The sequence below is a fragment of the Triticum aestivum genome, chromosome 5D (genome assembly GCF_018294505.1).
Source record: "Triticum aestivum cultivar Chinese Spring chromosome 5D, IWGSC CS RefSeq v2.1, whole genome shotgun sequence".
Lineage (NCBI taxonomy): Eukaryota > Viridiplantae > Streptophyta > Magnoliopsida > Poales > Poaceae > Triticum > Triticum aestivum.
Genome location: NC_057808.1, coordinates 451,321,491 through 451,337,807, shown reverse-complemented (window position 1 = coordinate 451,337,807; position 16,317 = coordinate 451,321,491). Strand labels below are relative to the sequence as shown.

The window sequence follows — 16,317 nt, the reverse complement described above, 5'->3', positions numbered from 1 at the left end:
TCCAGCCACGAACCGGGACCAATGGTTGTGGGCCAGGAGCGAGCCACATTGGTCCCGGTTCATGTCTAGAACCGGGACCAAAGGGTCCAGACGAATCGGGAACAATGCCCCACGAGACCCGGCCGGCCCCCTGGCCTCACGAACCGGGACCGTCGCCCCCATGGGTCCCGGTTCGTGACTGAACCGGGACTAATGGGCTGGCCAGGCCTGGACCAAAGCCCTGTTTTCTACTAGTGCTCGCCAATGCCCGCCCTCCAGCTGCCGCCACCCCACGCCAGATCCCTCGAACACCCCCCTTCGCGCGGGAGGGGGAGGGGTGCTCAAGTTTTCGTTTCAATAACCTTTAGCAATTTTCTAAACGTTTACAAACAAGCGTGAGCATACATGTTTTTATGTCTTCAGCTATATCTCGGATGGAAGTGTTTTTTTTACTTTGCCATCATTTTTTTAGTTTTCACCAATCTTGTGGGTGTTAGCACACTTTCCATAGAATATCGACACTTATTTGCCTGTAACATATTATTTTATCTTCAGATGTCATTTCATTTGTTTTTGGGTGTCAGGACAAATTTTTTTTCCTATTGATTTATTATATGGGTGTTCATACACACATTTTATGTCCTTGAACAGCTTTTAAGTAATACACACAATACATTATCCTGAGAGCAACATCGGAATGGGAAACAGCTTTGTCCAACAAGTCCTCTTGAACTAAACCACCTTTCGACAGAAACATCTTAGCAAACTATAAGGGCCACGCAAGTATATTATCTTGGAAAGGGGGTATTTTTACAAAATACGGTCTCATTAAACCACCATGTAGCAAAACATGTTGTTTTGTGATAAAGATGAGATGAGTCAACTTTTATTTCGGTTCCAGTATTGCTATCATGGCCCAGTATAGTAATGAATCCAATGCAAGTGCCATATCAACAAACTCGATTTTTTTCTATGGTTTGAAACTTAAGGCTACTATCGCGACTAGCATGGATATAGTTTTCAGAAACACAGCTCACCAACATTCTAAAAGCGCTATCAGTATGCACTAAAGTAGCACTACTCGGCATTTGCTTTCCTTGTCAGGGTGACCCGTACCCTTGGATATGAGCACATGGACCTGTCCGGAGAGGAGGTGTATAAATCTTCCAGTTGTTCCGTCGACATGTCGCCCTTCTTCGCACGGATTAGATTTCCAGCTTAGCTTGATGCAGTTAATTGTCTGGCTTCACTATACACTACATGATCAACCCAGTCTTTCTTATACTAGATGTTCAATACTTCAATTGTACATTGCATATGTAGCATCATGTTTGAGCACGTGTGGGACTAAGAGGTAGAGGGAATCAGGATGCGCAGGGCAGTGAACTAATCCGAACGGGAAATGTCATTGTTGCTTGCTACTCAGGTAGCATCACGGGGGTAACAGATTGATCGGGAGTAGGAACAAGCAATCCACACTTCCTTCTATGAGATTCCACAAGAGCAGTTCATCTTCTGTCCTTTGTGTTCTTCAATTGTCATCAGATGATGTGCCGCATTAGTAGCTTGCGCCATTGATTGAATTTAACTTGTTTCTATTAATTTTGTAAGTAAGGAGTAATCAGCTTACGCTACCATTTGAGAGATCGTTCAACGCGGAAATTACACTACATTTGACATCAACGCCGAAACAGAAAATAGTGTTCGTTTACTTCACATTCGTTAGGTATCAAGCAAGAGGCAACACACTGCCATGAAACATGTTTGAAAGTAAAAGCAAAAAATAGCTTCCTAATCATGTAGTGTATAGTGAAGCCAGACAAAATTCTGCGTATATGAAAAATGGCATGCCAGTTGTCCTGTGCTTGTTACAAAATTCTGCGTATATGAAAAATATGGCACATGACACCACTACACAGTGGTACAGACAACATGATACAGGTGAAATCAATGTGTCCCAACTGCCCGTACCAACTGAACATTTTACTTGACTTCAGCAACCTCTTGCTTATAAACACGGCGCAGCGCATTTGATTTTACTTTCATTATGTATCAATCAAGGGGCCACACATGATTAGCATAACAAAAGGGACAAGAGCTAGCTCACACATTTGGGAAATCGACATGACAGTTCCGCCAGTGTAATCATTACTATGTTACATGCTACAAAAATATTGTGCAGGTATGAAAATACTACACCTACCATATTTTCTTTTTGGGGAGAATCTGCACTTGACATCTAACAACACCACTACAAACAGAGATAATGAAAATACACCTAACAGTACTAAAAAGAAAAAAGGGCAAAACCTAGATATAGTTGATATCAATGGTACCAACCGATCCCCACCCCCCTTCAGACTAACCTCCTGAACCCATTCACCGCTCTAGACAATAATGAGAAGAGCTGTCCTTCACGGGCCCACTCTGTTCTTAGCTTAGAGCAAAATGATCTTCACGTTTATGGAACCTTCTTTGATATCAGGATAAGAATTGCTCAGACCTAAGAATTTTGATTTATCTGCAACGGCGGGAGGCCTGGAATTTCAGGAATGGGCGACTTTTTCTTCTTTATCTTATCAAACATCATTGCTTGGGTCATTAGAATTAGCCCTGCAATAGAAGCAGAGTTCTGGAGCACGCATCTTGCAACCCGGCACGGATCAACCACCCCGGCATCAACAAGGTCTTCGAACTTATCTGTCATCGCATTGTACCCAACTCGCCACTCGCTTTCAAGAATCTTCTCTACGACAGCTGAACCATCTGCGCCGGCATTGCGAGCTATCGTCATAGCAGGGACAAGGAGTGCCTGGAACAGCATTTCACAAATTTCAGAGTTAGGATGATATGCAATAGATACATGTAATTTGCATAAGTACAAAAGTGTCACGGATGCTCTAATGAGTGAGCACTTTGAACAAATACTTCTTTACACTCGTCAGTCAATATAACTGACTAGCAAATTATATACTCCCTCCGATTCATATTAATTCTTGGCTGAAACGGATGTATCTAGATGTATTTCAGTGCTAGATACATCCGTTTGAGCGATAACTAATATGGATCATAGGGAGTATCTTAGTTATGATGTTTAGGTTCGCAAAAGTGGCCATTTACACAAATCAGCGGCAAATGCAATGATTGGACAACCATATTGCAGAGAGAAGATACAAGAGTAAATGCATGGATGACCTACCTTCCCCACAATATTTACACCAATCTTCTCTTCCGGGTCATCCACGAGATCCATGATACTGGGAATATGCTTAGACAGTTCAACATATGTTACACCACCACCAGGTGTGATGCCTTCGCTGATGGCTGCAAAAGTTGCATTCTTCGCATCCTCCACTCTCAGCTTTCTGTCCTCAAGTTCAGCTTCAGTGGCTGCCCCTACCTGAATAATACCAAAAACTCCTCAAATGCCCACAAAGAAAGAAACAGGAAGAAATTTAATACCACAATTACAATGATTTCTGCATTATGCACTTCTGTATCCTGAAACTCTATGTAATGATTGCAGCAAGCTAAGAAAACATCATTCAGTAGGAAGAACTATTGGAATGTAGGTGGTTTAGTGAATGACTCGCACACCTTGATAACTGCTACACCTCTTGAGAGTTTAGCAATTCTTGCAGAAAACCTTTCTTTTAGATAGGTACTTGTTGTCTCCTCTAGATCTTTCTTTAGTTGCATAATCCTAGCCTCAATCTCTGGTCTCATAGAGGGATGTGCAATTATAGTTGTAGATTCACTCGTGATAGTGATCTTTTGAGCCATACCCAGCTGGTCAGATGTAATTGCTTGAAGACCCCAACCAAGGTCACTAACAAAGAAATCTGCACCTGCTTAATTGAAGAAAAATACTTAGGCTGTAGTCAGGCACGAATATAACTAGATAATTTCAAAGCAATGCACCGTGCAAATGCAAAATTGAAGTATAGTCCTAATGGAGCCACACACCATAAATGTAAGTTATAAAGAAGATAGTAAATACAAGAAAAGGCTCATCTTAGAATTCATTAGAGTGGAAAAGCAACTGATAAAAATGTATGAAAAGAGCTTTTGGGAAAAAAATACCAAATTCAGTAAAGATATCACAAACGATAAAGATAAAAATCTGAACTTCAATGGATAGAACAACGCTAGCAGCATAGAGCTTAGACGGATGGAGCTTAGCAATAGTAAATCTACAAGTTTACCTGTCATAATGGCAATATCTTGCAGAATAGCCTTCTTTTCATCTCCCAAACCAGGACATTTGACAACCGCAACATTTAGCAAACCATTCAGTTTGTTAAGAACCAGAGTCGAGTACACCGAATGTGAAATATCCTCGGCAATAATCAACAAAGGGACACTCAACTGTGTGGTCTTCTCCAGCAAAGGAAGTATCTCTTGGATTTCATTCACCCGTTGATCAGTTAAAAGCACTCTAGCATTTTCAAATTCAACAATTGCTTTGTCTGGATTTGTGATGAAATGAGGTGAGGTGTAACCCTTGTCTATCTGCAGGGATCAGACAGAGAATCATTAAATAATTATCTCTTCTGAGCTTGCCAGTCTATATTTGTTTTCTTAAGTAACAAAAAATCACTAAGAGAGGGTTAAACTTTTTGGAGTGTAAATTTGTTTAAAATTATCAAATGACATGGCCTCTGTTTATGTGTTGAGATGATGCCATGCTTTGTTGGAAAATCAAAAAACATATAATATAGTTACAATTCTTAGGGGGGGGGGGGGGGGGGGCTTTATGACCACATAAATGTACCTTCATTCCTTCCTGCACCTCAACTGAAGTATATATGGAAGATGATGACTCGATTTTGATTATTCCATCAGGACCTATCTTCTCCAATGCGTCGGCAATGAGATTGCCAACATATTCATCATTGCCAGCTGATATTGATGCTACAGCTGAAAATAAAATTTAAAGATTTAGGCCTCCTTTGGTTAAGAGGAATCTTGTAGGAATTTCATAGGATAGGATTTCTATAGGAAAAAATCCATTAGAGCCCTTTGGTTTGTAGGAATGGAATCCTATTCCTATGGAGGAATTCTTCCTATCCTCCACATTTCATAGGAAAATAAACATTAGCCTAGACTCAATGGAAAAAATCCTATGATGTGAATCAAAGGGCATCTCCATCCCTATTCCTACTCATAGGATTTGAGATACATGTCATCTCATTTCCTATGACTTTTCTATTCCTATGATTCCTACCCTATGAACCAAAGGAGGCCTTACCAAGCTGACTAATATGACTGTGTTCAACATTTCAAATGAATGTGTGCGTATTTCATTCCACAATTAAAGAAAATGGACAGAAATGAAAATAAAACATGACGGTGTGCATCCCTTTATTACTTAAAATTTGTAAGGTGCAGTTCCATTTCAATATACAGAACATACACCATTTTTGCTTAGTTATGATAATCTGCTGGGCAGATATCAGACGAAGTCCAGTAGTTGCTTCTCCATCCTTATTGTTTGGTGTTTTTCCATCCATGATTTGGGACTTCCCAGGAGACGAAGATTACCTTTTATGTCCTCCTTTGTACTCACAGGGATAGATTTTGTCTTCAAGATCCCAAGCAGTTCATGAACAGCTTTGTCAATGCCCTTTCTTAAAGCAACTGGGTTAGCACCGTTGGCAACGGCCAATAAGCCAAGGCTGATGATTTCTCGGGCCAAAATAATCGCTGTCGTGGTTCCATCCCCAACAGTACTGTTTGTCTTGGTTGCTATCTGTTTGACATGTTTGCAATGAATAAGAAGCAGTTATATTAAGAAATTTATGATTGTTAAAACATTGAACACTGTACCTCTTGAAGTAGCATGGCCCCTGCATGCTCAAGTGAATTTGGAAGTTCTATAGCCTTGGCGATTGTGACACCATCATTAATTACTTTAGGAACATCATCTTGATCAATAACAACATTCCTCCCTGCAGCAAACCTTTGTGTTCTCAGCAATTAATAGCACTACAAGACAATAAAACAAATCGTTCAGGCATATATGATCCCAACAACATGAGCAGCATCTATATCAATGAACAAATGGTAACAGATTTAACAAGAAAGAGCAAGCAGGCAGAGGGCATAATTTGGTGATCCTATATCTCAGGAACAGTGTGTTCAGTCCATTTGCAATATCCACTAGTACACTGGATTTGAGGCTAAAATCTTTATGAAATGTATATATCATAAAAAGAGCAAAAACGATCCATTGGAAGCTTTAGAATTAAGAATTTCACTATCAAATTCGCAAGAACATTACAGTTGCAAGATGACAGTTACAATACTGACACAACAGTTTATGATTAGGAGTTTGGACTATTTCTTCAAAGTGCGGAAGTAGGGAGTGCATGACAAATGCTTATACAAAACCGGAGAACAATTACACAAGCAGACTAAATTGTGCCAAAAGAATAAGGTTCCCAACAAATACTGAATGTTCAAACATCTTGTGGGGATTACCAAAGATAACAACGAATTTACGGCTCTACAGGAACATTGACAGAAACAGTTTCCACCTTTGTACCAGTTACCAATAAAAAGGGGAAAAAGAATCCAGGAGTAATACTACAGCAAAAGAAATTACGATTACAGTGATATATCTCTAGATTATACACCATAGCAAACATTATCCAGGAGTAATACTACAGCAAAAGAAATTACGATTACAGTGATATATCTGACCAAGAAGGAAGCAAGCAGAAAACACACCTTTGGGACCGAGAGTGACGGAGACGGCATCGGCGAGCTTGTGGATGCCGGCGGCGAGCCCGCGGCGGCAAGCGTCGCCGGAGGATATCACCTTGACGTCCGCCCGCACCGCCAGGCGGCGGCAGCCCCTCGCCGGTCTGGGTAGCCGGCACGGCCACCTGGGTAGCGGCGGCCAGGAGGAGGATGAGGAGCAAGCGGGCGCGGCGAAGGAAGCTGTGGTAAGAGACATGGTGGTGGCGGTGGGAGCACGAATTTAGTGCGCCGGCGTTGAGGAGTGGGCTCCGGCCCCCGGATAGGGTGGGAGGGGCCCAGGTGCGCGGCGGCGGCTTGGGGCCGGAAGAAGGCGTCGCCGCGAGGGGAGAGGTGAGGCAGTCACTGCGCCCCCACCGGGGCCTGGCACCGAGGGGAGGCGGCGCCGGCGCTCGTGAAGTGGGTGGGGAGTAGTGGAATGGGGCGACTGCGGGCGGTGCGTGTTGGACCGGTGGCAGCACCCGGAGGGAGAGCAGATGGTCGGAAACCAGAGGAACGACGAGATGGCCGTGGGGGACGGCGGGCGGAGGAGGGGGAGGCGAGCGAGTGGAGCTCCGGGGGGTTGCCGGCGGCGGAGTGGTCAATGGGGAAGAGTGGGCGACTGAGAGATAGGGGTTTTTTGAGGTTTAGGGGATTTCCACCAATTCGATTGCCGAGGGAAAAAATAAATCATTTAGGCTGGCGGTGGGCTTTGGGCCACAACGAGGAGCCGGAAGCAATACGACGAATAGGGCCTGGAACTGAGCAATTTTTTTTTGTTAGTTGAAAGCGGAATCAATCCTTCTCAATTTATCTGAACGAGATATTAAGAATGTGCCAGAGAGGATGTTACAAGCCCTTTTGAGAGAGGAGGAAATGAAATGGGCGCTTAGAGCAAAGGTTTCTAGGATTGTCCAAGGGGATGATAATACCCAATTCTTCCACATGATAGCTAATGGGAAATATAGAAGGAAAAAGATAATCCAGCTAGAGCAAGATGAGGGTACAATTGTAGGACATGAGAACCTAAAATTGTACATCTCCGAATATTATAAGAAACTTCTCGGAGCACTCGAAGATAATTTCGTATCTCTCGATGAAAGTGCGATCGGGGACATACCTCAACTCAACTCAGAAGAGAATGAGGTGTTGTCGGCTCCTTTCATTGAGAAAGAGGTGTTTGACGCAATAAATGAAGCATAGTAAAGCGCCCGGGCCGGATGGGTTCCCGGTAGAATTTTATCAAAAATGCTGGCATATCATAAATCAAGATCTTATGCCTATGTTCCATGATTTGTTCGATGGTCACTTGAATCACCTCAATTTTGGAACAATAACGTTGTTGCCAAAAAAGGTGGAAGCTATTTGCATTGAGCAGTTTAGGCCGATCTGTCTTCTCAATGTAAGCTTCAAGATTTTTACAAAGGTTGGCATGAATAGGTTGACACATATAGCCCATTCCGTTGTGCAACCAACTCAAACTGCCTTCATGCTAGGACGATAAATACAAGAAGGGCACGAAATCCATATGAAGAAACTAGATGGTATTATCTTCAAAGTAGATTTTGAAAAAGCGTATGATAAGGTCAAATGGCCCTTCCTCCAGCAAGCCTTACGTATGAAGGGGTTCAATGAATCTTGGAGATCTCAGGTGGACTCATTCATATAGAAAGGCAGTGTCGGGATAAAGGTTAATGATGACACAGGTCATTGTTAATTTCTAGACACGTAAGGGGTTACGACAAGGGGATTCTATGTCTCCTGTGTTGTTTAGCATTGTAGCACATATGTTGGCGGTACTTATTGGTCGGGCTAAAGAGATTGGCCAAGTAGGAGGACTCGTCCCACATCTTGTAGTGGGGGCATCTCCGTTCTACAGTACGTGGATGATACTGTTATATTCACGCAACACGATTTTGCAAAAGCTACAAATATGAAGCTTGTATTATGCCTTTTTGAGCAACTGTGTGGGCTCAAAATCAACTTTAATAAAAGTGAATTGTTTTGCTTTGGGAGAGCCAAAGAAGAACAAGACGATTACAACATCATGTTCGATTGCAAAATGGGATCATTACAGTTTAGTTATCTAGGGATCTCAATTTATCATAGACGATTAACGAACAAGGAATGGAAACGTATAGAAGATAGATTTGATAGGGGTACGGAAAAGACTAGACATATATAGACCCCGATTCTTCTGGCAAAGTGATGAGGCCAAGAAGAAATACCGACTGGCTAGATGGGATGTCATGTGTTGACCAAAGACCAGGGTGGGTTAGGGATCGAGAATTTAGAGGTCAAAAATAGATGTCTGCTTAGCAAATGGCTATACAAACTATCTTGTGAGACCGAGGGCATGTGGGTACAAATTTTGCGGAATAAATACCTTCACCCTAAAGACTTTGGCCCAAGTTTAGGCAAAGCCAACGGACTCACTCTTTTGGAAGGGGTTAATGAGGACAAAAGTAACTTTCTTCCAAAGGGTAAAGTTCCTAGTTGGTGATGGTACCACTACTAGATTCTGGGAGGATACCTGGCCAGGGAGACGCCTTTGGCTTTACAATATCCTTCATTATATAATATTGTGCAACGCAAGGAGGATTATGTCGCCATGGTATTAAACTCGGTACCACTTAATATCCAATTTAGGAGACCCCTTGTTGGGGAACGTTGGAATGCTTGGCTGCACTTGGTCCGTATGTTGATGGATGTTCAACTTTCAGACCAGACAGATACAATTAGTTGGAAGTTAACCACGAATGGAATGTTCTCAGTAAAATCCATGTATTTGGACTTAATTGACTCTGGGCCATTGTCGATGTCTTTGCACATTTGAAAGATTAAAGTTCCGCTTCGCATTAAAATCTTTATGTGGTTCATCCATAAAGGGGTTATTTTGACCAAAGACAACTTGGTGAAAAGGAATTGGGTTGGTAACCCAAGGTGTTGTTTTTGTGGTCAAAATGAATCGATTAAACACCTCTTTCTCCATTGTCCACTTGCAAAATTGTTATGGCGATTAATTCATATAGCTTTTAACGTTCATCCCTCAATAAGCGTACACATGTTATTTGGGACGTGGCTTAATGGAGTGGACACACACATAGCTAAACATATTCAGATAGGGATATGTGCATTATTCTGGGCTATATGGAACACTAGAAATGATATGACATTTGATGGGAAAAACTTCACTAATATTTTGCAGGTTATTTACAGAGCTACAACTTGGATCCGTATGTGGTCGTTACTCACTCATGCTGACTTCAGAGAGCTTTTGAATATTGGGTGCAACCGCTGGAAGACGGCAGCACGGGCTATCTTCAGCCGGTTCGGATGGCGAGCTAATAATAGGCTAGGTGTGTAGGCATCGTAGTCTGTTCTTTATGGCCGGATGTGGTGCGTTTCAGCCGGATGTGGCGCTTTACAGTTTTAATTTTTTTCTCTTTACACGGCTCATGAGTTACTTGGAACATAAGACTTTGAAAAGTTTTTTAATAATATGGCTGGATGCATCGATTGATGCAGAGGCCGGAGGTCATCCTCCATTAAAAAAAACACTCGCTCGCCCTATCTTGTAGATATGCACTTGTTTAAGGTGTATATGTCCACACCAAGTGGAATATGTAGTTTGAGTAGGATTTTGAGGTCTCAGGAAATTAAATATCTTTGCAATTTCCTTTCCGCCCACTGGATTACAAGAAATGCAAGTCATTTTGCCATCATGGCTAAGCAAATGAAACCACTGCAGCTTCACTTCTCTCTCTAAACTAAACTTTTTGTACCATGCATATTTCTTCGGTGCTCACTTCATAGATTCAGAGTTCAGTTTGGTTAATTTTGCACCATGACAAATGTACGGTTTGCACCGGATCTCTACACTGCACTCCCTTTATTTCTATACTTCTAAATTTTGAGTGTGATTAATTGATCATTTATTTGAGATGGTACATGACAATGCTCGACAATGTACACCTAAATTGCATTACATTGCTTCATAGTGATCCACCCATGTTTGAATAGAGATGATTTAAAATAAAATACTATGGCATTGATTTCAATCAACATGGAGAAAAAAATTGTAAGGTCAAAGCACATGCCCATAGTTTGAGAGAAGAAACAATAGTGTTGAATCAATCATTTAGTATAACAGGCAACTAAAAAGGAAAAGTAACCATATAACAAACACACATGATTACAATTTGGTGCCGGAAAATGCACCCTCTGTTGGAAACCTGCTGACGGTCCACCTGACAGGCCACCACGCACGGGAGGCAAACCTCCAGGACCGAGTCACCCGCGACTCTCCAGCGCACGAACACCATCATCTCCACGTTCGGCATGATTAGCACTTATCCGATTCTATTGTAACAACCTGTACAGCGTGTATATAAACGCTTGTTGTACCTGAGACTGAATATAGTGAGAATTCTCCTGTCCAATTTGGTATCAGACACTCTCGATCCTCTCGCTTCCGCCTTCGCCATGAGCGTCCGCCGCCCTCTCCGGCGCACCCGCTCCTTTGGGGACGCCGACGCCGTCTTTGACCTGCCCTGCGTCGCCCCCGAGCCTGCGCCTGCCCCCGCACCGGCTCCTGCTGCTCCGGCGCCCATCCGCGCCCCGATCCTCCACGCGCGCGCTCCAGCGCCCCTGCGCGCCCCTGCTGCTCCCGGCCGTGCGCTCGCCGGGGCAGCGCCGGCCGCCCAGGTCCCCGTCGCTTCTCCTCCATCCATGCATCACATTAATATCTCGTCCTTCATCCCCTTCAAGCTCAGCCTGGACGCCAACAATTACCCGAAATGGCGCCAGCTCTTCGCCTTTGTACTGACCAAGTACCAAGTCGAGGATCACGTCGAGGAAGCCGTTGACCCCCTGCATGCTGATGCCGTCTGGAGGAACGATGACATTACCATCGTACTCTGGATCTACGCCACGATCTCCGATGAACTCTACGACGTGGTCCAGTCGCCGACAACACCGCGTACCACCTCTGGCGCGAGCTGGAGGTCTTCTTCCGCGACAACGCCGCCGGCCGCGCCGTCCACATCGGGGCGGAGTTCCGGGCTACGGTACAGGGCGACCTGAGCATCGCCCAGTACTGCTGTCGCCTGAAGCAGCTCTCCGACGCCATGGCCGACGTGGGCGTGCCCGTCACCGACCGCTCCCTCACGCTGCAGCTTGTGCGGGGCCTCAGCCGCCGCTTCCATGTCATGGCTACCTTGCTTCCCATGCAGGTGCCGTTCCCCACGTTCAACCAGGCGCGCTCCCGTCTCCTGCTGGAGGAGATCTCGCTGGGTGAGCGGGAACGCACCGAGGGGGCCGCGGCTCTCTCCATCGGGCACGGCGGCGGCTCGTCGTCCGGCAACTCCGAGCGCGGTGGCGACCGCGGTGAGCGCTAGCCTCCTCCGTCCCCAACTGACAAGGGCAAGGGGGCGGCCACTCCACCCTCCGGCGATTACCAGCGTGGCGGGCGCGGACGTGGGCGCGGCTCCAACACCTCATCGCCTGCTCCACTCGGGCGCGGCCAACAGCCGTGGCTCGCGTACTTCGCGCCGTGGAGCTCCCCGGCGCCCTCCCCGCAGTAATGGCGGGCGCCTTGGATGCCGCCCAACTCCGTCGGGGTCCTCGGCCCACGCCCCGGAGCTCCGCACCAAGCCTACCCCGTCGGCGTGCCGTCCTCGTCGTCCCCGCCTCCATGGGACCAGCAGCAGGCCATGATGGCCCAGGCCTTCGCCAACCTCAACATGCAGCAGCCTCCGGCCACCCACGAGTGGTTCATGGACACAGGAGCTACATCCCACGTCGCCGGGTCCAGTGGTAACCTCACCAAGCTCCTTCCTCCTTCAATGCATACTCCCTCTACCATTACAGTAGGCGACGGTTCTGTGATTCCCGTAGTAGCCACCGGCTCCTCTAATCTCTCTCCCTACCCCTTCCAACTTAACCACGTATTGATTTCTCCCCGTATTGTCAAAAATCTCATTTCTGTGCGTCGTTTTACTCGCGATAATTGGTGTATTGTCTCTTTTGACCCGTTCGGTTTCACTGTGAAGGACATGGCCACGGGGAGAATTCTGATGCGGTCCAGTAGCTCCGGCGACCTCTACCCGTTTTTCCGATCCAATAAAGACGGGGGCATGGCCTTCACCATCTCCGGAGCAGGCGACTTGTGGCACTTGCGGCTAGGGCACCCTAGTTCTACTTCTGTTTCCATATTAGCAAACAATTTCCTTGATTCCTGTAATAAGAGCAATGATTCTCGTGTGTGTGAATCTTGCAAGTTAGGCAAGCAACCTCGTTTACCATTTCCACAATCTTTTTCATATACTACTGCTCCTTTCCAATTAATCCACTGTGATCTCTGGACATCCCCTGTTTGCAGTTTTTCTGGGTACCAATATTACCTAGTCGTACTAGATGATTTTTCCCATTATTCTTGGGTATTTCCCTTGCGCCACAAGTCTGACACTGCTGCCCGTCTTACAACGTTTCTTTTCTCACGTCCTCACACAATATAATGTTGTTATTCGGTGTTTGCAGTGCGACAATGGAGGGGAGTTCCTTTCTCACTCTCTTCGTGACTATCTCTCTCGCTCCGGCGTCGTCTACCGCCTCTCTTGCCCGCACACTTTCGCACAAAACAGGAAAGCAGAGCGCCTCCTACGCACCACAAATGACGTGCTACGAACTCTCCTCATCCACGCCCAGATGCCTCCAGAATATTGGGTCGAGGCTCTCCATGCCGCCAATCATCTGATCAACCGGCGCCCCTCTTCAGCGGTGCACAACCTCACTCCCTTCTACCTTCTCAATGGTAGCCATCCGTCCTATGATCACATGAGGGTGTTTGGGTGTCTTTGTTTCCCCAATCTCGCTCATCTTGCACCGCACAAGCTCGCCCCCCGATCCACGCCATGTGTGTTCCTCGGGTATCCACTTGAGCATAAGGGCTACAGATGCCTCGACCTACGCACGCGCAAAGTTCACATCTCCCGTAGCGTTGTTTTTGATGAACAAACCTTCCCTTTTTCCTCTGTCAACGCACAGCTGACCACACCACCACCTCCCACACCGGATCCACCCCTTTTTTCCGGCGTCCCGATCCTACCTACCTCGTACGACAGGCCCGCGTCTTCTCCCGGCCCGGCGCTCGCTCCGCAGACTGCGCACCTGCCCGCCTCGCCCGCCGCGCCCAATCCCACCCGCCCGACAACTCAACGCGAGCCAACCACGCCTCCCAGCGTCCCACCTGCTGGCCCCACCCACGACAGGCCGCCCACCACTCCTGCGTCTGGCCGCCATGCAACACATGCATCCACTTCCAGCCATGCAACCAATCCCGAGCGGGCGTCCCATGCAACGTCGTCTGCCGCTCCTCGCCCGCTACCGCCCCGAGCTGTTCCAGTAGCACCACCAGCCAACCTCCACCGCATGCACACACGCTCCAAGTCTGGCTTTGTCCAACCCAAGTCCCAGTTAAACCTCTCTGTCACCACTCCTCCTACCATCAGTCCCATTCCCTCCTCTTACCGCGTGGCTCTTAAGGATCCGAACTGGTCTAATGCAATGTTAGAAGAGTTTAATGCATTGTTGCGGAATGACACTTGGTCGTTGGTTTCACGTCCTGCAGGTGCAAATGTGGTCTCCGGCAAGTGGATCTTTCGCCACAAGTTCAACCCCGACGGGACGCTAGCGCGGTACAAGGCTCGATGGGTTCTTCGCGGCTTCACACAACAGGCCGGTGTCGACTACGGCGAGACTTTTAGTCCCGTGGTTAAACCGGCTACCATTCGGGTCGTCCTCGGCGTCGCCACCAGCTCTTCGTGGCCCGTCCACCAGCTCGACGTCAAGAACGCCTTCTTGCACGGGCACCTCGCCGAGACGGTGTACAGTGCGCAGCCTGCCGGCTTCATCGACTCCTCGCGCCCACGAGATGTGTGTCGTCTCAACCGCTCGCTGTATGGGCTCAAGCAGGCGCCGCGCGCTTGGTTCTCCAGGTTCACCGGCTACCTCGTCACCCTCGGGTTCCGTGCTTCCAAGGCCGACTCCTCTCAGTTCACTTTGCATCGTGGGCATGACACGTCGTATCTCCTTTTGTACGTTGATAATATTATCCTCACCGCGAGCTCCACGCCCTTCCTCCAGTCCATTGTCGGCTCTCTTCATTGCGAGTTCGCCATGACTGATCTGGGCCCTCTTCACCACTTCCTCGGCATCAACGTACACCGCAACTCCACCGGCATCCACCTTTCTCAGGAACAATATGCCCTTGAGGTCTTGGATCGCGCTGGCATGCTAAATTGCAAACCGGTCTCAACCCCCGTCGACACCACCAGCAAACCATCCGCCATGGACGGGCCTCTCTTCCACGACCCCTCTCTCTACAGGAGCTAGGCCGGAGCCTTGCAATACTTGACTCTGACGCGCCCCGATATTTCTTATGCTGTCCAACAATGTTGCTTGTTCATGCATGCTCCCGGGGATGCTCACTACCAGCTGGTGAAACGTGTCCTCCGCTATGTGCGCGGTACGACGCGTCTCGGGCTCCAGTTCTACCGCGACTCCGGCAACGATCTCACCGTGTACACTAACGCGGATTGGGCGGGGTGCCCCGACACCCGCAAATCCACGTCGGGGTTTGCCGTGTACCTCGGCTCCAACCTCGTCAGCTGGTCTTCGAAGCGGCAGAACACGGTCTCGCGCTCGAGCGCTGAGGCCGGGTACAAGGGCATCGCCAACGCGGTGGCCGAGGCGGTCTGGCTTCGTCAACTCCTCACCGAGATCCGCCGCCCTCCGCAGCGAGCTACCGTTGTCTACTGCGACAATGTCAGCGCCATGTACATGTCGAGCAACCCCGTGCAGCATCAACGTATTAAGCACGTGGAGATCGACCTTCACTTCGTCCGTGAGCGCGTCTCCCTGGGCGAAGTTCGCGTGCTGCATGTGCCTACCACATCCCAGTACGCTGATGTGTTCACGAAGGGCCTCCCTGCGAGCATCTTCACAGCTTTCCGATCCAGCCTCAACGTCCACGAGCACCCTGTTGCGGCTGCGGGGGGGTGTTGGAAACCTGCTGACGGTCCACCTGACAGGCCACCACGCACGGGAGGCAAACCTCCAGGACCGAGTCACCCGCGACTCTCCAGCGCACGAACGCCATCATCTCCATGTTCGGCATGATTAGCACTTATCCGATTCTGTTGTAACAACCTGTACAGCGTGTATATAAACGCTTGTTGTACCTGAGACTGAATATAGTGAGAATTCTCCTGTCCAACTCCCTCTAGCCTAAGTGGTCGCGTATCACGCTTGTTTTTTCTATAAATAAACATCGGATCTTCTTAGTGAGAGGTGAGTTGTGATGTCTCAATCATAGTTGCGATATTGTAGTGATGGAGTCACCACGGGCATTGTATCTGAATCGTGCTTGGGCAATACACTGTTGTGTGCACAACAGGCAATATAGGAAACACAAGGTGAGCCCAGTCGTCGGACTAACGGAATGTGGCACTGATGTTCACTCACAGTGATTCACCACCTCGAGTGGAGTGCCATGGAGGGGACTGCATTGGGATTGCCACGACAAGGATGTTCATC

General features: G+C 47.4%; 1 protein-coding gene across 2 annotated transcripts; it reads right to left on the bottom strand.

Moving 5' to 3' along the window:
- Positions 1-2,078: 2,078 nt before the first annotated feature.
- On the bottom strand, positions 2,079-7,366 carry LOC123122656 (ruBisCO large subunit-binding protein subunit alpha). Of its 2 annotated transcripts, none has more exons than XM_044542954.1 (8): positions 6,712-7,366; positions 5,809-5,967; positions 5,524-5,731; positions 4,754-4,899; positions 4,185-4,491; positions 3,577-3,827; positions 3,179-3,379; positions 2,079-2,791 (listed from the first exon to the last, which is right to left on the bottom strand). In XM_044542954.1, the coding sequence occupies exons 2-8, from the start codon at positions 5,821-5,823 to the stop codon at positions 2,483-2,485; spliced, it is 1,437 nt and encodes a 478-aa protein (XP_044398889.1). In that variant the 5' UTR covers positions 5,824-5,967; positions 6,712-7,366; the 3' UTR covers positions 2,079-2,482. The 2 variants fall into 2 exon arrangements, with proteins under 2 accessions (XP_044398889.1, XP_044398887.1); XM_044542952.1 differs by having other exon boundaries at positions 5,809-5,930.
- Between the last annotated feature and the right edge of the window lie 8,951 nt (positions 7,367-16,317).

Coding starts and splice junctions, on each gene's coding strand:
- LOC123122656 (XM_044542952.1), bottom strand. CDS start 6,940: ATGTCTCTTACCACAGCTTCCTTCGCCGCGCCCGCTTGCTCCTCATCC. Junction 5,732..5,808: donor GGGCCATGCTACTTCAAGAG/GTACAGTGTTCA, acceptor CATGTCAAACAG/ATAGCAACCAAGACAAACAG. Junction 4,900..5,523: donor TACAAAGGAGGACATAAAAG/GTAATCTTCGTC, acceptor TTTTATTTTCAG/CTGTAGCATCAATATCAGCT.